Genomic DNA, 18602 nt, shown 5'->3' with positions numbered 1-18602 from the left:
TTGGGGAAGAAAGCCTCATATAAAAGAATATAAAAAATGAATATCAGTGATTTCTCTCATCATTTGACGACTCTAATCTTAATTTTAAATTGAATTTACTGATGTGATTTCCGATGTAAATTTCAGGCCTTCTCTTTCTCTCTTGAGAAAAATGATCATATTCTCTAGAATATGATCAAGCAAAAGAAAAAAATTATAGCCTTTGTAGTTCCAGTCTGCTTTAGGCTTAACAAATTCTTTTCACTACAAGAAGGAACCTGGAATCATAAACATCAGTTTAATTCTTAAACTTGAAGTGAAGGAAAGGGCTGATTTTAAAAAGGATTTTCTTATAATATGAATGCTTATAAGATAGGATCAAGGGTGGGATGGGGCGGGAGGCAGGAGGGAGGTTCAACAGGGAGGGAACATATGTCTATCTATGGCTGATTTACATTGATGTTTGGAAACCAACACAATTCTGTAAAGCAATTATCCTTCAATTAAATAAATTAATAAAAAACCCCACCAAAATTAAAAAAAAAGATAGGATCAAAAAGCACATCAGCTGATTGTACTGAACATGATACAGTAGATATATGTTAGATAAGAAAAAAGGTCTTGTTCGTGTTCAAAATGACGTTCTAGGACATTCTGCAAGCTGAGTCAAGGGCAAGGACAGGCTCATTCTGGTGACTGGGTACCTTGGCTCGGGGGTTGAAGATCAAACCCCTGTGAAGGGCAAAAGCAACACGCTTAACCAGCTCCTTCCTGATTCCATCCTCTAGCAGTTGTTTCGGGTCCACCTAAATGCAAATTGAAAAGCATTAAATGTCAGTGAGGAAAAGCTCAGTCTGGGACAAACCCAGAGGAAAGACAGTCTCCAGAATCTGTAGGGGAGCACTTCCCTACCTCAATCCTAAATGATTACGATTTTTCCTTCCCGTTTCCTGCCCCTCTTTGATCTTGTACAGCTCGGATAGAATTATTAAAACCTGTTACCTCGGCAGAACTTAGTTTATCTCAGCAACATTCATGATAATTTTACGTCATTTCAAAGATGTTGGGTATGGAAAGTTTAAATGGCCTCACATTTTGATCATCTCATTAAAAGTGCCTTTTCTCCTCACCAGGAGGCAGTGGGCTGAATGGCTTGCACTGGAATTCAGTGCACGTCTCTCATCTGGAAGTCATCTAAGGGCATCTATAATCATATGAGCAAAGTCAAGCTTGGGGTTGACAGATTCAACACTTCTTTCTTCTTTCAGCATTCTCAGGATGCTGTTTGTAATTAGGGAGATAAAATAGGAAAGAAATCTGCTATTTAACTCTATAGCTTATTTTGCTGATTCTTTTCTTCTATAATGAGAAAGCTTTTGTTATTCCCTAAAAGTCTGTCAAATCTATAAAACATGAAATAGTTTTAATACAGTCCTTTGAATTCTCTAAGACATGTTTCTTTTAATTTGTCAAGACTTATTATTTTAAAAAGTCATAAAGATGGGTTCCATCTGGATTTGATGATATTTAAACTTTAAGGAAGATAACTGCAATGAAAGAGTTTCTGAAAATACAGAAGCCAGAGGAACTTGTCGGACTACACTGTGATCAGGTAGTCATTGAAAGCCAGACTGAGGAGAAACAAAAGGTGAAGACCTTGAGTTCTTCAACAGGCAAATTGTAAGGAAAGAAAGGAATGAAGGAGGAATCTGAGGAGTAAATCAGTCTTAAAAGACATACATTTTTTTAAAATGGGCAAATCTGAACTAAAGTGTCTAGAGATTTACTTCTGGGTAATAAAACTACAAACAGAGAGACTGGGATTAGGTCAGGGCCCACAAGGAGGATCCTGGGGTGGGAGCTGGCTGAACTGTACCTCTGGGTTTGAGAGGTGCTGAGAGTGAGTGGTCTTTATCTCACACTAACCTATCAAGCTACACAATTGTTTCGATAGCTTTAGGCATCTATGCTGTATTTCACAAGAAAAGGGTAAATTATAAACAAATACAGTCAATGAAAACAAATTCAAGCAGATAAAATGAAATTTCCAAAGAAACAGCCCTTATAAAAACACATTTCATGAAAAAGAGTTCAATGTTTTCATGAATCTCATGGTCTTAAAGGGCCCTTCCCATTCTCCCCAGACTTCCACCAATCAACCTGCGGAGTGCTCACGGGGAAGGGAAAGACCCTGTCACACAGCTGCTTCCTTACAGTTCTGTCTACCTCCTGTGGTTAACAGCAGTTAACAGTTTTCACATGGGTCCCCCAGACCCTCCTCTACTAATTTAGATGTGTATTTGTTCTTAAACATATTCATTAAGAAATCTAAATGGTCACGTGGTAGTTCTATGTCTAGCGTTTTACGGAATCTCCACTGTGTTCTCCACGGTGGCTGTACGGTCTACGCATCTGCAGGGGAGCAATGGAGAGGCAGGGGTGGAGAGCAGACTTGGGGACACAGTGCAGGAAGGAGGGGTGGGATGAATGGAGAGAACAGTCTGGAAACATATACCTTACTATACGTAAAACAGCAAGAGGGAATTAGCTGTGTGACACTGGGAGCTCAACCCGTGGCTCTGTGACAACCTAAGGGGTTGGGAGATAGGGAAGGGGGTTCAGAAGGGAGGGGATAGATGTATACCTGTGACTGATTCATGTTGATGTATGGCAGAAACCAACACAATATTGTAAAGCAATTATCCTCCAAGAAAAAAAAAGTCTAAATGGGATCAAAATATTGGGTTGGCCAAAAAGTTCATCTGGACCAATCTAGTCCTAGGATTTATTTATTTAAGAGGTTATGAAAACTCTGAATGAAATTTTTGGTTAATCCAATATGAACATATATATACTACATGTTGTTCTGCAATTGCCTTTCCACTTTACATTTTGGAAATTTCCTGGTGGTAAGTTATTTTTGAATGGCAGGAAAGTAATCCACAGTGTGACTGCACCATGATATATTCAGCCATTCTTTCACTCATAAAATGCTTAGGCTATTTCTATTACTTTGGCTACATCTAACAACGGACATTTTATGTGTATCTGTGTATATTTCACTTGTTTTAACTCATATTAACTGAAATGAATTAAAACTCTTTGAAAGGGTTTGAAATAGATCCATAGCATTCAAAGATTACAGGTTAGTGAAGGCCATGGGATCCCACATAAAGCCCTGAGTTGTTAAACTGGCAGAGACAATGTAAGCTTAAAGGATGTCAAGATGACATTCCCTGTGCACTTACTGGTGCTTCCCTGGTGACTCAGATGATAAAGAATCTGCCTGTAATGCGGGAGACCCTTGAGGAACGGCAACCCACTCCAGTATTCTTACCTGGGAAATCCCATGTAAGAGGAACCTGGCGGACTATAGTCCATAGGGCTGCAAAGAGTCTGACATGACTGAGCAACTAACACTAACATACTTGCGCTTATTAAGTGAAAGATTCTGGTAAGAGATTTACATTTTTCTTAGGCAGTCTTTCCTTTGATAATTATTGCTAATTACTAGGTTTTATTACATCCAACTAGTCACTTTGCATTTAAGACTAATCTGGTCCTAGGATGTATCATCACATAAAGATGAGTGAGAAGTGATAGTTTGTCTGTGTACTTTCTGAATATCAACTGACTTAAACTGGCATCAGGCCTAAAGCAAGTTTAATAGAGTCTATTAATACTACAGGGCTAGAATGGTATTTCTTTACTACATTTCTAGAAACAACATAGTAAAGTTCTATTTCTATTTAGGTTCATTTCCTATATTTTCTTGGATTTCATTAACACAAATGTTATATCCAGCAATTCAATGAAAATTCTTTAGAAAATTAGAAATGTTAAGATTCTACTGATGTCAGATAAATGGAAAAATACATAAGAGCACCACGAACTGAGTGGGTGTATCATAGTCATCTAAGGATTACAAATTATAATAAAACAGCAACAATATACCACTTTAGACCCGTTTGGAGAACAAAAATTAGGAAGCGGACCATGGCTAGTGTTGGCCAAAATGGGGGTAGATACACAGGAAACAAGTCATGTGAGGAGGCAATCTGGCTGTACTGAGACAAATTAAGTACAAATGTGCCCTAAGACTCCGACCCACTCCTGGGCAGGCAGACTTCAGTGCAATTCTTGCACAGGCCTACGTGGGGACATGTTCAGAGATGCTAATCTAGACATTGCTGATGATAACAGGAAGCACAGGTATGAAAATGAGCAGCATCGGTGCCCTGGGGAACAGTTAAGTAAAATGTGGAATTCTCTGCAGCAGTTAGAAGTAACCAACCACCTCACTACAACATAAATAAATCCTGAAAGCAATAACTAGTGAGAAATGTTAGAAAAAGAATGAGGCTTTGGAGCAGAATATGATTTAGAGAAATAAAAAATGCGCACACATAAAATACTACTACTTGCTAAAAATAAGGAGACTTGCATATTTATGGACAGAAATCAAACAGAGTGGGTGCTATAGGGTCTGGGGGTGGGTATCAGGAGAAGAGAAAGAGAAAAATAAGACAGGAGCTGGCATGTACTGGTGATGGCAATGGCCTGTGGTCAGAGGTTACCATTATGATCTCAGCTCTCTGCACCTGGGGTGCAGTACAAAAACATCAAGAGAAAGAAAGGTTGCAGGCAAGGCGGAAAGAGACAGTAAGTGATCAAGTAAGCAAGCTTCTTTGCCTAAGGGAATTGAATTATTGTTTTGTTATTACAAAAATTCAATAAAAATTTTTTTCTTAGTGTTTAGGAATTCCTGGGTGTTACGAAAAATGGGGATAATAATGCTTTCTCTTTCTTTGTTCATAAGTGACTAAAATGAAAATCATACGCTGCATGTGAAATAGTGAGGGGCATACGATGATGACACTACCCCCACAGGATAAATTCCACAAAAATCCAAATGACAGAGAGGCTTATTATGAAGCCACAGAGACTAGCATTAAGACCATTACCTTGATGATGCCGACTAAAGTTGTCTTCATCATTAAGATGCCTTCAGTAAAAATGGAAATAGCATGAGTAAGCTTGGCAACCTTCAACAAAGAAAAAGAGGTTAATGAAGCACTTCTCATAAAAGACCCATCACTTCTATGGGAAGCTAAAATAATTGGTAATAGTTCTGAAGGGCAAAGCCAAGAGAACAGCATGTAGCTTGAAGGCACCTGCGTGTACATGTCCTGGTCAGAACTGAGGCTCTGTGGTGCTGACCACTGTCAGACCTACCAGGAGACTGAGTCAGATGTTCTATTATTCTCTACCCTTTGATGGATCACTTGCCCTTCTTTGGGCCTCAGTATTTCACACATTAGATGAAAGCAGGACTCAGTGATAAAGATGATACCTTCCAAAATCAAAAGGCTCATGGAGACACTGAAAAGGTAATCTCCCTTTTACTGCAGTCCACATTCTTTTCAAACAACGCTGGGAGACACTGAAAAGGTTGACCGAGGCTATATTCTTGAGTTAGAATCAATGTGGAAATTCTGAGCTTGATGATCTCAATGCCTAATGAAACTTCTGGAATTGTGTCAAAGGATGTGAAATTGATGCTGGTTATCACATTTTCAAATTTTACTTGATTTTACTTTTCAGGTCTCTAAGTTCAGGAAGAAAGAAAAGCAGAGGCATTTGGGAAGAACTACTTCTGAGACTGCTTAATTGTGGAATGGCCTTAAATATCTGCCTATTTGAAGTGGTTTATGGAGTATGGATTACTTTATTCATGGAATATGGATTATTTTGAACCACTGAGTCATGAACCAAGATGGTTCAAAAGAAAAGTGACCAACTGAGTTCCATTCCCTCTGAGAACATTCAGGCAGGTGAGGCCTTGAATGATACCAGGACATTGTGAAGAATGAAGGTAAGATTGCACTAAAATAACAAAACCTGGTTACCATTGAGAGTGTAGAAAAATAAATCAGAACTGATCCGGGGATCTTGGGGATATGGCAGGTGACACAGAGTTGTGCTACTTCATGGTTTTGGGGGTTAAACATCAAAAGGCAGATGTTAAAGGGACACACCACCTCATATCGTGGGCCGAGCTGAGCGTAGTCCCTCAGCTTGTCTTTGTCCAGCCGGGTGGGCACTTCAATGATATCGTGGGTCTGAAGCTTTATGATCTTTAGAAGGGAAGTAAACATGCTTTCTGGAATAATCTGCAACACCTTTAGTGAAAGGGAAAAGAGGAAAAACAAGTGAACCTATTTTCTCTCTCTTAGTTTGACAGATGCTAGGACAACAGTAAAAAGGGTGTCCATTTATTAAGAAAAAAAAAAAAAAGCCCTTCATCTGCAGGAAAGGGCTGGGGGGGCTCTCACAAACATTCTTTTAGTAACTGCTCCCAGGCACAGGGCTATGTTCCTTCAAACACGAACTGCTCACAAGAGATTAAGCTAATTCTCCTAGAAATGCTGTAAAAGATGTATCACTCCCACATTATAAATTTTTCAAAAGCTAAGATTCAGAGATGTTAAGTAACATGGCTGTAGAGCCCTCAGCTAGTACGTGACACAGGACAATTTAAGCCAGGCCTGTGTGGCTCTAAGTCACACCGTAAGTTATTCAAACAAGGACCACAATTCTCCTGAAAACTTTAAGTTCCAATTAGTGACAGTTACCAACTGTGACTTTGAAGAAGCTACCAAGATCTATGTTTCTCAATCTCTACACCTATAAATGGGGGTTAATACCATCAGCATTTAAAAAATAAGCAAAAGAGACACATGTATAGAACAGTCTTTTGGACTCTGTGGGAGAGGGAGGGGGGATGATTTGGGAGAATGGCATTGAAACATGTATAATATCATATAAGAAACGAATCGCTAGTCCAGGTTTGATGCACGATACAGGATGCTTGGGGCTGGTGCACTGGGATGACCCAGAGGGATGGTATGGGGAGGGAGGTGGGAGGGGGTTCAGGATGGGGAACACGTGTGCACCTGTGGCGGATTCATGTTGATGCATGGCAAAACCAATACAATATTGTAAAGTAATTAGCCTCTAATTAAAATAAGTAAATTTAAAATATATATATATTTGACCAAAAAAAAAAAAAAAAAAGAAAGTAAAAATGTATCTGCACACCCACAGTAACAAATTTATTTTCAGGTATTGACAATTTCAGGAATCAAATTAAGAATTAAGGAAAAGTATATACAACTACTATGTATACAACAGATGAACAAGCACCTACTACAGAGCATGGTCTTGTAATAACCTATATATATGTATAACTGAATCACTTTGCTGCACACTTGAAGCTAATACATCATAAATTAAGTACACGTCAATAAAAAAAAAAAAAGGAATGAGGGAAAGGAATAACAGGTGTACTTTTTCTCAGGGCCCCAAGCATATCATTTGTATTTATTTATTTATTTATTTTTAAATTTTATTTTATTTTTAAACTTTACATAATTGTATTAGTTTTGCCAAATATCAAAATGAATCCCCCACAGGTATACATGTGTTCTCCATCCTGAACCCTCCTCCCTCCTCCCTCCCCATACCATCCCAAAATAGCAGTTAGTTTGCCATTAAAATAAGTATCACCTTGATGCATTTCTTACCTTTCTCACATAGGACACCAATTCACCAGAATAATATTGAGACACGCTGAGAAGGTCAGGGCTATTTGCTTGATTAATACGGAGAAGGGGCAGGTCAAGGGCAGAGGCAAGCTGGAAGGAAAATAAGACACCACTGTTTCTCTGTTTCAAAAAGTCCTAGAAATCTCTCTTTCTAGAAGGAGTAACATACAACGAAGCTCCTAGGCTTTGCTCAAAAGACAGCGACAATGACTGAACTTCATCAGTTCAGTTTCTGACAAGGATATAATGTAAAATGACAGGTATCTGCTACGGCAGTGGCTCTCAAGTTGTGGTCACTGGACCAGCAGCATCAGCATCACCTGACATCTTGTTAGAGATGCTGATTCTTGAACCCCACATAGGTTTACTTCATCAGAAGCTCCGGGGGTGGGGCCCGACAATCTGGGTTGTGACACATCTTCACAGGTAGTTTCATCAGAAGACATTGAGTAAATTATTTGTTCATTTATCACTAAATGAAATTACCTTGAGAGAAGGGTCAATCCATGCCTGTTTTGTTCACCATTATTACATAACCTTCTTATTTTTTAATTTTATTTCTTGGCTGAACCATGTGGCATGTGAGATCTTAGTTCCTTGACCAGGGATTGAACCCATGTCCCCAGCATTGGAAGCTTGGAGTCTTAATCACTGAATCACCAAGGAAGTCCCCTTCCCTAATCTTTAGAGGACATCCTAGAATATAGCAGAAGCTCATCAAGAATTTTTTTAAGTGAATAAGTAAAAGGATTTTATTCATGTCTAGGGAATAAAGAATGTACATTTTTAGTATCTTGGTAAAACCTATAAAAAATCAATTTCTTCATTAAAAACAATTTTTGTAAGACATCCCAACATCTATTTTGAATTTAAACTTTATTTCTCACATCTTTTGCCAACTACACTCTCATGAAAAATTTGCTAAAAGTTTTCAGTCTATAAAAATACTTAAAATTGTCCAACTTTCTAAAAGGATGAGATCCTGGACTGAATTAATGAATGAGATAAAAATGAAGGTCAACGCTTGCTCAGAAACTGCAAATGTGATCTTACTGTTACTTGCTTACCTTGAGGAATGTAGCTCTGAGTTTAGTGACCATGGATGGGTTCACCCTTATGCTCTCCTGCATGATAGACGTGAAGCTGCAAACAGACATCAGTGTAAGATGATGTTCACAGTGGCTGCCACCAAGGACTAATGTCAGGTTGTCCATATTACCTGTCAATTAACTGCCAAGCAAAAGAAAGGTCCCCAATGATCTGCATTGTGATCAGGACCTCCTCTTTGATGTTAATGGTTCGGATCATTTGGTGGAGAAACTTGCGAGTATCAGCAAGAAACTGACACACTTGCAGATTCGATTCGAGCTGGTGAAATTCTTGAACCTGGGGCACATAAACACACTGGATTTTAAAATTCTGAATGGCCTGTGTGGTGTTCATTTTTCTTTGAAAACACTTCAAATAAAGCACACTACTTAACTAACATTCTTGGCAAAATTTTAATTTCAAAATATAATTTCAGAAATGTACAAGCCAAGTCAGAAAACAATGCATATATTTCTAGAATTAGAAAATGTTCCACTATTTCTTATTCCATACATATATAACATAATAAGCAAATACTCCCATTTTCCATTTCAATATCAATAAACATATATTGGAAAATTCTAATTCCACAGATTTGCTGGCTTGCTAAAAAACAAAATAAGTCATGCCACAACCAAGGAGTGGGCACTTGTACATTTTTAAGTTCTTCTGATGAACTCTTTAACAAATAATGATTCCATAGTGTTCTGACATTTTAAAGTATATAATTCAATGGGCATGGGCTACATGCCAAAATAAATAATGCAAAAGAGAAAAAGCACCCCAGATTTATAACATTGTTTACACTTGTACTATCGACTAGAAAATCCAAATACAACCAAAAAAGAAACAGCACAAGTGAGCAATTGTTTCGGAATGGTTATGGAAACTGGCATGCTAACAATGGAGCATTATACTGTGCTGCCATAATAGTGGCCATCCTAAAACCCTTGCAAAAATAAGAAAAAGCTTATAAGAAAAGGATTAATGCATACATATCAATTGGACAGGGTTCCAGGTGAGGATGGTTGATTTTTGTTTTTAGATAATAGAGTGTATGCTTATTGTTTTGATGCTTTTGTTTATTTTCCTGGTTAAACATACAAGTTTTAAGAGTGTGGAGGTAAGATGCTCTTTTGAGAATCATTTTTCAGTAGATAAAAAACAAACTTTTCTTTTCCAGGAAAGAAAACACATTATTTTTAAGCATATGATCATTATACAACTATTTTTATTTTTGTGTATCTTTTTCTAGGTTTTCCCCCAAGGCATACATTTTTTACAAACCTAAAAATGGTGCATATAATGGAAATTTGCTTTTGCTTTTACCTCCTTATCATAGTTTTCCCAATGTCTCTATATTGTCTTCATGATTAGTTTTTTAAGATTACATGCATGTTTCTGCAAGTTGAAATATCATAAATTTCACTACCATTCTCTTTATTATTATCATTTAGTTATTTTCCCAATTTTAGGGCACTGTATACAACAGTGAACATATTCACTTACACTGCTTTTACTTCTGATGAAACAGTCTCTTAAATATGTTTCCAGGACTGTTGTGTAGGTCAAAAGTATGGTTCACGATCCAAGAACTGTCATTTAAAGACTTTCCTTACCTCTTCCAAAGCCTGTATTAGCTGCACAGTTTTTCTGCCCGCAGCAGTAGAGTCATCATAATTTAGTGATAATATTTGTTTTGAAATCTCTCTGAACCAAGCTTGAAGATTTTCTATTAATATAGAAACAAGAAAAGACTACTGAAATCCCAGAACAACTGTGGCAGTGGCTATGACTTTAATCATCTTTCGCAAGTCCAGTTCTTACAAAGCTTTTACTATGTATCTATCAATTGTTCTCAGGAATTCTCCAAATTTTAACAACAAAAATGCCTGAGGCATGTGACCTAGTAAAAGTGATGAAACTTTGTACACAAAGAGTTTATAACACCTGGCAGAAAGGGTACATGTAAACTGATGTGTGCAAAGATGGCAGTGGGGGAGGGGAGGAGTCGGGGAGGAACTGCAGATTTTCACAGAGCTGGGACGATGGGTGAGGGTCTGCAGGGGCAGAGCGGGGAGAGGGATTAACTGTCCCTAGATGAGGAGACGGATACAGCAGAAACTTTGGGGCGAAAGGGCAATGGCACACTTCAGAGGGCAAAGTGGGACCAACGTGTAAGAGAGTGACGTGTGAGCAGTGAGCTGTGGGGAGTCTGAATGGATTAGGGGGTGCCATCTGCACTCACAAACCAGTTGGCATTTCTAAAGGCAGAGATGGTGAGTACTGTTAACATGCTCTGAGACCCTCAGTGTATCAGGGAAGGGTTTAAGCTTCATTTCATCTTACCTTCACAAAAATCTACGGAGTGGAATTAAAAGCCGTTTCTCAGATAAGAATGCTGATACCTGGAGATACTAAGAGCCTCTGTGGCTTAGTCACTTAATGGAGGAGCCAGGGTATGCAAACTGTTCAGAGTCAAAGCCTTTGCTCTTCTCACCTCACCAAGTTAAAAAAGCTAAAGGTTTTTTTGTGTGTCATCAATGGGATAATTTTACTTTAATAAAAGCACTTAAAAGCTTATAATCTAAGTTATTTTAAGAACTGACATCTGGGTTCCCTGGTTGCTCAGTGATTAAGGATCCACCTGCCAATCCTGGAGACGTGGGTTTGACCCTTGATCCGGGAAGATCCCACATACTGAGCAGCTAAGCCCATACACCACAGCTACTAGAGAGTAGCCTCCACTCGCCAAACTGGAGAAAAGCCTGTGCAGCAACAAAGACCCAGCATAGTCAGAAATAAGCAAATAAAAGTATTTAAAAAAAAAAAGAATTGACATAGGGTGGGAGGGAGGTCACAGAGGGAGGGGATATAGGGACACATATAGCCGATTCACTTTGTTGTATAGCATAAACTAACACAACATTGTAAAGAAATTACAGTCTAATAAAAAAAAACTGACATGAAGAAAACTAGTTGCAATTTTAAACTTTTTTTTTTTTTGTAGGACCAAAGGACACCTATGCTATAGAAGAAAGTACAAAGAATTTGGAGTCTGAGGTGATGGTTGAGATCTAGGCTTTATACCTTTGTTACTTTTGGCTGGTGATTACTTTTTAAAGCTTTGGTCTCTGTATATACAAAATAAGGATAAAGATGCTTATCTCACAGGGTTGTAAGGATCAAACAAGAAATATTTGTAAAAGTACTTTCTAAGCTGAAATATGCTATACAGCCAGAAAAAATACAGTATATTGTTTTGAATGATCTTTGGAACAATGCTTATATTTGTAAGAACCTGCAGCCATGAAATTAAAAGACGCTTACTCCTTGGAAGGAAAGTTATGACCAACCTAGATAGCATATTCAAAAGCAGAGACATTACTTTGCCAACAAAGGTCCATCTAGTCAAGGCTATGGTTTTTCCAGTGGTCATGTATGGATGTGAGAGTTGGACTGTGAAGAAAGCTGAGCACCGAAGAATTGATGCTTTTGAACTGTGGTGTTGGAGAAGACTCTTGAGAGTCCCTTGGACTGCAAGGAGATCCAGCCAGTCCAAACTAAAGATCAGTCTTGGGTGTTCTTTGGAAGGACTGATGCTAAAGCTGAAACTCCAAAACTTTGGCTACCTCATGCGAAGAGTTGACTCATTGGAAAAGACTCTGATGCTGGGAGGGATTGGGGACAGGAGGAGAAGGGGACGACAGAGGATGAGATGGCTGGATGGCATCACTGACTCAATGGACATGAGTTTGAGTGAACTCCGGGAGTTGGTGATGGACAGGGAGGCCTGGCGTGCTGCGATTCATGGGGTCGCAAAGAGTCGGACACGACTGAACTGAACTGAATTTAAAAGAGACTAGAATAGAGATAAATGTGCCTGATTTTAGACAACTTATCTGGTTAGATTGGTACCAGAGGTTCTTTGTTTTAAGATACAATATGGTGATCTGTGAAACCTGTTGCCAATATATATCATATCATCAAAAACTGGTCAACTTTTTTCAGTAGGAGGGAATAACTTTCATGATCTTCTCAGAAGGCTACTTCTCCCAAGAAAATTAATAACCACTAACACAGATGAGATCTAAGAGTCTTGTGTTCCAATCCTGATTGGTTCTTCTTCACTGACACACCTGCCATCTAGTGGCACAAGAGGGGACCTGCAGACTGCTTTGAAACAACCCGTGCGTGTGTGAATTCAGTTGCTGAATCTTCATGACCCCATGGACTGTAGCCTGCTAGGCTCCTCTGTCCATAAAGTTTTTCAGGGAAGAATACTGGAGTCAGTTGCCATTTCCTGCTCCTTGGGATCTTCCTGACCTGGGATCGAAGCCAGGTCTCCTGCACTGCAGGCAGATTCTTTACTATCTGAGTTACCAGGGAAGCTTCAGTAGGAATAATAATATAATTTGGAAATATATTTTGGATCGACCATTCAGCATCAAATAAATCAACAAGAGCCAAATACAGTAATCCCAAGTTTATACTGACTATGAATAGCAGAGTTACATTTTTTAATAAAAATCTATACTATTAACCAATTCTACTGTATAATTAACTTTATCAGAAATAAATTTGACAGTTAAAACAAATATCAAGCCTCAGAAAAAATAGTTTAATTTGTCACCTTAAAACTCAGAATGGTTCTTTCAGGGGCAATTTGAAAGGATCCTATCTATACAAAAGTTTGAAGTGATACCACAATATTCCTATAGGTATAATTTCCTAAAAAAGCAAGATCAAAATTGTCAAAGTTAAACCTAAGCTGTGGCTATGTTGGGCTTCTCAGGTGGCACAATGGTAAAGAACCCACCTGCCAATGCAGGAGACAGGTTCAATCCCTGAGTCAGGAAGATCCCCTGGAGTAGGAAATGGCAACCCATTCCAGTATTCTTTCCTGGAAAATGCCATGGACTGAGGAGCCTGGCAGGCTACAGTCCCTGGGGCTGCAAAGACAGTCTGCAGGTCCCCTCTGTGCCACTAGATGGCAGGTGCGTCAGTGAAGAAGCAGCAAACAGGACTGGCACACAAGACTCCTAGGTATCATCTATTTAGTGGTATTAATATTCTTGGGAGAAGTATCCTTCTGAGAGGATGATGAAAGTTATTACCTCCCCCAATGCACATAAACTGACACACTAAAGGCACTAGCTTTGTATACTGTGGTGGTAGGTGGAGGATTATGACTTTAAGCCCCAATTTAGCCCCCAATTTCTTATTTCATATGTAAGAAACCTGAAGTTGAGACAGCATATGAGATTTCCCAAGGGAGCACAAGGCTAGGGCAGCCAAAACTAAACTTCTAATCTTCATCAGCAATACCCCAGCACACAGTAACAACACAATAATGACTTTTTACTCTGCTGGTTTCTAATAAACTGTGTACACATTTCAAAAACACTGATGTTTCCTCTCCAGCAATTACCATTTTTCTCCACTCTGGTTAGGGGTTTGACTCCTGAAAAGACATCAGCAAGCTCCGTCATCCGCTCTGAGCCCTCCTTCTTATGATGCTCCCATTTGGCCTGCTTTTCTGAAAGCATTTGCTTGAACATCTGTTGAAGAGACAGACGAGATTTACTGATTTTAAGAGAAAATCCAGCTTAGGCAGTTTACTGAGAAAGCCTGAGTCAAACCCAGTTTATTATAAAAATAGGTACCTAAAATCAACATCATTCTGATGCCATCTCTTAAGCATCACTACTTTATACAAACTGGGGGGTAAAAAAGCTAGACCATCTCTCAGATGGTGGCTCTCAGACTAATTAAGGCAAAGTGAGTGTTGGTTCTGAAAGAGCTTCAAGGTTTGCGGCTAGTTCCAGAGGCCACCTGATCCAAACTCCCAAAGCTTCTGTACAACCTGGACACCCCCAGGTGTCTGCCATTCTTATCATGCCCATGTGCTATGCTTAGTCACTCAGTCATGTCTAACTGTTTGCAATCCCATGGACTGTAGCCCATCAGGGCCCTCTGATTCTCTAGGTAAGAATACTTGAGTGCACTGCCATGCCCTCCTCCAGGGGATCTTCATAACCCAGGGATCGAACCCAGGTCTCCTGTATTGCAGGAAGATTCTTTACCATCTGAGCCACCAAGGAAGCCCAATTATGCCATGGAGCCTTTTTAAGGAGTAAAACCAGCACAGAATTTCCTTTTGTGAACTCAAATCCCTTAAAGTCCTTAGGTCAAGTTTGTTTAAATGCAAACTACCACTTTATTTAGGCCTTTCCACGACTTCACTTTCCCTTTTCACTTTCATGCACTGGAGAAGGAAATGGCTACTCACTCCAGTGTTCTTGCCTGGAGAATCCCAGGGACGGCAGAGCCTGGTGGGCTGCCGTCTATGGGGCCGCACAGAGTTGGACACGACTGAAGTGACTTAGCAGCAGCAGCAGCAATAGGTTTTCCTGGCTTTTAAGATGAAGACGACTATCCTGCAACACCCAGCACAGGCTGGCTCCTGTCCACCTGTCAACCTCGCTTCCTAATACCTTTCTGTTGTATTCTCTCCCCTCCAGCCAGCTGATCTTTCAGGCCTGAACTGGCCAAGCTCTTCCCTACCTGAGAGGACTGAGAAGAGTCTGTCTTCCCTGTGCAATGGTCTCCATAATGCTCCCCATCTCTGTCTTAGCTAACTCTGGCAGGTCCCTTTCTCAGCATCTTTCAAAAGCTCCTGCTGCCCTTCTCAGGGAAGTCATGAAAGCTAGGACAGGATCCTTTCTTTTAGGTGGAGAACTATGCTCCTCTCCTTTAGAGCATACACCTCAGCTTTTACTTACATTTTCATTTGTGTAATTCTCTGTTTACTATCCACATTCCTCATTAGACCATAACCTCTAGAACTGGGGCATTTTTTCACCATCACTGTATCCCTAAATAACAGTAGAGACTAAATGCCTGTTAAATGTTTAATACCATCCTTTGAATATAAGAATTATCTCAGACAGCTAGAATCTTTAGCTTGAATCAAAGACACAGCTACAAAATCCTAATTTCTAAAAAAAAAAAAAAATTTAAGCATTAAGAAAAGATTTTGGTGGTTACTTATTCAGTATTTTTACCTCTTTGAGTATAAACTCAAATTGTGCAGTATCCAACAGCAATTGAAAGAGGATCTTGGGATTGTACCTCAAGTCTGTTAGAATCTGGTCCTTGATTTGACGAAGGCGTTTGTTGTTTGGGTCACAGGCTAGACATAGGGAGAAAAGAGTTTCCAATTAACTAAATGTGTAGAAAATACCTATAATAAGTAAGATGGATTCCAAAATACTTTCATTTCCCTTATTTTAAGCATTTAAAAAGTAATAAGCAAAATGCGTATCAATGATGGATGGTAAAATAAATTATATTGCATCTACGCTAGATGAAGTACAATTGAACTGCTAAATATAACATTGAATCTGACACAGAATGTCACCGTGATATACTGTTGAATGAAAAAAAGCAAAGTGAGAATAGGGTTTCCAAATTTTGTAAGTATCCTGTGGTTGGTTTGTTATCGACTGTCCATGGGTCAGTGCCTTTGGCACTAATGATAGGTTGAACTTTTTGGCACTATTTCCTAAGTAGGTAGCCTCCTTGTGTCCTGTCTGTTTGAAGTTGCTTTGTGTTGGGCACTGATCTCTGCCATTCAGCTATGGACAAGTGTGCAGAAAGGATTTAACACAGCAGGCCTGAGACCGCCATCTTCAAAAAGGCCTGTTTGCAAGGTTGGCTCTTGGCTGGCATTTGGGAATTTGGATTTTGGAAGGGTTCCCACTATTCTGAGAACTGATAAGAATGGTCCACCATGCTTTAACTCTTTGTAAAAACAATGTGCTTTATGATGTGCACCTGCTTTCCTTCCGGGAGTCTGGAATGCTGGTACCTGCCAGGTAGAGGCTGTCTTAATGAGCGCCCCCTGCCCCCAACAAAAACCATGGACACACAGTTTCTAACGGGCTCCCCTGGTTGACATTTTACACATGCTGTCATGACTCATTGCGAGGGGGACTAAATGGACCCTGTGTGACCCCACTTGGAGAGAACTCTTAAAAGCTGTGCCTCGTTTCCTCTAGACTTCACCCAGGCACCTCTGTCCTGTGCCGACTGTGCTATCTTTCTGCTGTTGCAAATCATGGCCATAAGTACATACGCTGGGCCTAGTAAAGCATGGAGCTTGGGATGTCCTTGGGGACCACTGACACACAAGGGGAGCAGGGTCACCACACAAAGCTGTGGCACTTCCAAACCAGAAGAACCAGGCCTGACACCATCCTCATGCTCTTTGTAAAGGCATGACTGATGCTCAGAGCTTTCTGTATTATTCACCACCTAGACCTGGAGAGTGTATGGCTACTAGGCTAAGGTCACAAAATTAGGCAGTGATTGACCCAGGCATAAGTCACCAGATGTTTTGATTTCCTGGTCAGTGTATCAGTTGCCAAGATAAATCATTTCAAATAAAAAACATGTTAAAAAATATATAGAATAAAAAATAATGGTATTTGCTGAAACTGATTTATGGGGTCAATTATTTATGCAAGAAAGAAAAAGAAAAAATAGAATAGGGCAAAATATTTACACGTAAAAGCTACTCAGACTGCAAATAAAGTCAAAATAAAAGTCTTTAAGACAATAAACATTGTCAGAAAGTTCATAGCCATGAAGGTACCAGGTCCCTCACAGTTGTTCTAGTATCACCGTGCTTTTCAGGCTTTCTGAGCCCTCCCACCAGCATCTCAGGATGTCCGGCATGTACAGAATGACCACGCTTTACAAGCACGTATCACAGGTGTTTTTGCTGCTTCAGTTATGGTGAAGCTTGAGCAAGGTTATTTTATATATTGATTTCCAAGTTACTCCATCAGGAAGAGACTCATGACAACCTGGAGAAGGGCTCAGTTTTCAGGGGAAACTGCAGAGTTCTGATTTACCAAGCATTCTCCAGAAGTCCCTAGGAAGAAATATATTGGAACTGATGACATTGATCACACAGAAAGCATTTTTCAGCTTCAGGTTTGCCTACCTTAAAAAACAAAAACAGAACAGGAGAAAAAAAAAAAAAAAAACCAACCCAACCTGTAAGGAGTTCCATTTGTTTGTTTGTTTTTCCATTTGTTTTTATATTAATTCTAATTCAACACAAAATCTGAGATTAATTTCCCTTCATTTTTGGAAGGGAATATCACTGCGCATTAACAATTAGCTCCAGTGGGTTAACAGGAGGGAATATGAGAAATACGTCTTCCTTTCTGCACACCATGACCAAAACAGCATAAAAGCTAAAGAAGCAGTTACTTCTCCCACATATGACTCACAACCAGATAGGCAAATCATTTGTTTCTGGTAAATTCTGACCTTGTGCAATCAGATCAGATAATTGCCAGCTCAGAAATGGAAAACAGATGTGGCTGAAGATAAAAGTATAGAACTCTGGCAAGCTGAGCTGGTCCCTGGCAGGGGCACAAATCCAGGAGACCACTGGCTTCCAGAACACAGGCACGGCTATTAGGCACAGTCATCCAGAAGACAAAGAGGAGGCTGAGTCACTAGAAACCCACAGTTGGCTTTATGATGGGATAAAGTAAGGGCTTGAGTTGTTTACATGCTTCTGAATGTAAGATTTATGGTAAAGAAGATTATAAGCTGAGTCAATGTAGTAAAATTCTCAAATTAGGACTGGATTTTAAGTAAAACATAAACTTGACTACTTAAAGATTAGTCCATGAGATGATTAAAAACTTTGGCCCTGATATTCATGCTGTGATTAAACAGTAAATGGAGAGAGGTCTAGGCCAAGAAGCAAAATGATAAAAACAAAAATAAAACTGGAAAGCAGCATTCATGTGAAGGATTTAAGAAGCTGGTCATTTCTAGTGTGAAGAGGCAAGGCTGAGGAGAAACTCCCCATGTTTTCAAAGAGCCGAAGGATGAGGAAGT

General features: G+C 39.5%; 1 protein-coding gene across 3 annotated transcripts in view; it reads right to left on the bottom strand.

Annotated features, from left to right (window-relative positions):
* Nucleotides 1–18602, bottom strand: part of WASHC5 (WASH complex subunit 5) — a 53013-nt gene that overhangs the window by 16932 nt on the left and 17479 nt on the right. For all 3 annotated transcript variants that reach the window (XM_070802459.1, XM_070802460.1, XM_019973713.2), the window contains exons 10-18: nucleotides 15743–15870; nucleotides 14107–14236; nucleotides 10295–10407; nucleotides 8806–8972; nucleotides 8654–8729; nucleotides 7566–7676; nucleotides 6021–6161; nucleotides 4944–5024; nucleotides 684–785 (exon numbers count right to left, since the gene is read on the bottom strand). In XM_070802459.1, coding sequence (XP_070658560.1) covers nucleotides 684–785; nucleotides 4944–5024; nucleotides 6021–6161; nucleotides 7566–7676; nucleotides 8654–8729; nucleotides 8806–8972; nucleotides 10295–10407; nucleotides 14107–14236; nucleotides 15743–15870 — 1049 coding nt within the window. The remainder of the gene's footprint in view (nucleotides 1–683; nucleotides 786–4943; nucleotides 5025–6020; nucleotides 6162–7565; nucleotides 7677–8653; nucleotides 8730–8805; nucleotides 8973–10294; nucleotides 10408–14106; nucleotides 14237–15742; nucleotides 15871–18602) is intronic.

The sequence above is a fragment of the Bos indicus genome, chromosome 14 (genome assembly GCF_029378745.1).
Source record: "Bos indicus isolate NIAB-ARS_2022 breed Sahiwal x Tharparkar chromosome 14, NIAB-ARS_B.indTharparkar_mat_pri_1.0, whole genome shotgun sequence".
Classification (NCBI taxonomy): domain Eukaryota; kingdom Metazoa; phylum Chordata; class Mammalia; order Artiodactyla; family Bovidae; genus Bos; species Bos indicus.
Note: the sequence above shows the minus strand (reverse complement) of the source record. Positions and strands in the feature narration are given on the sequence as shown.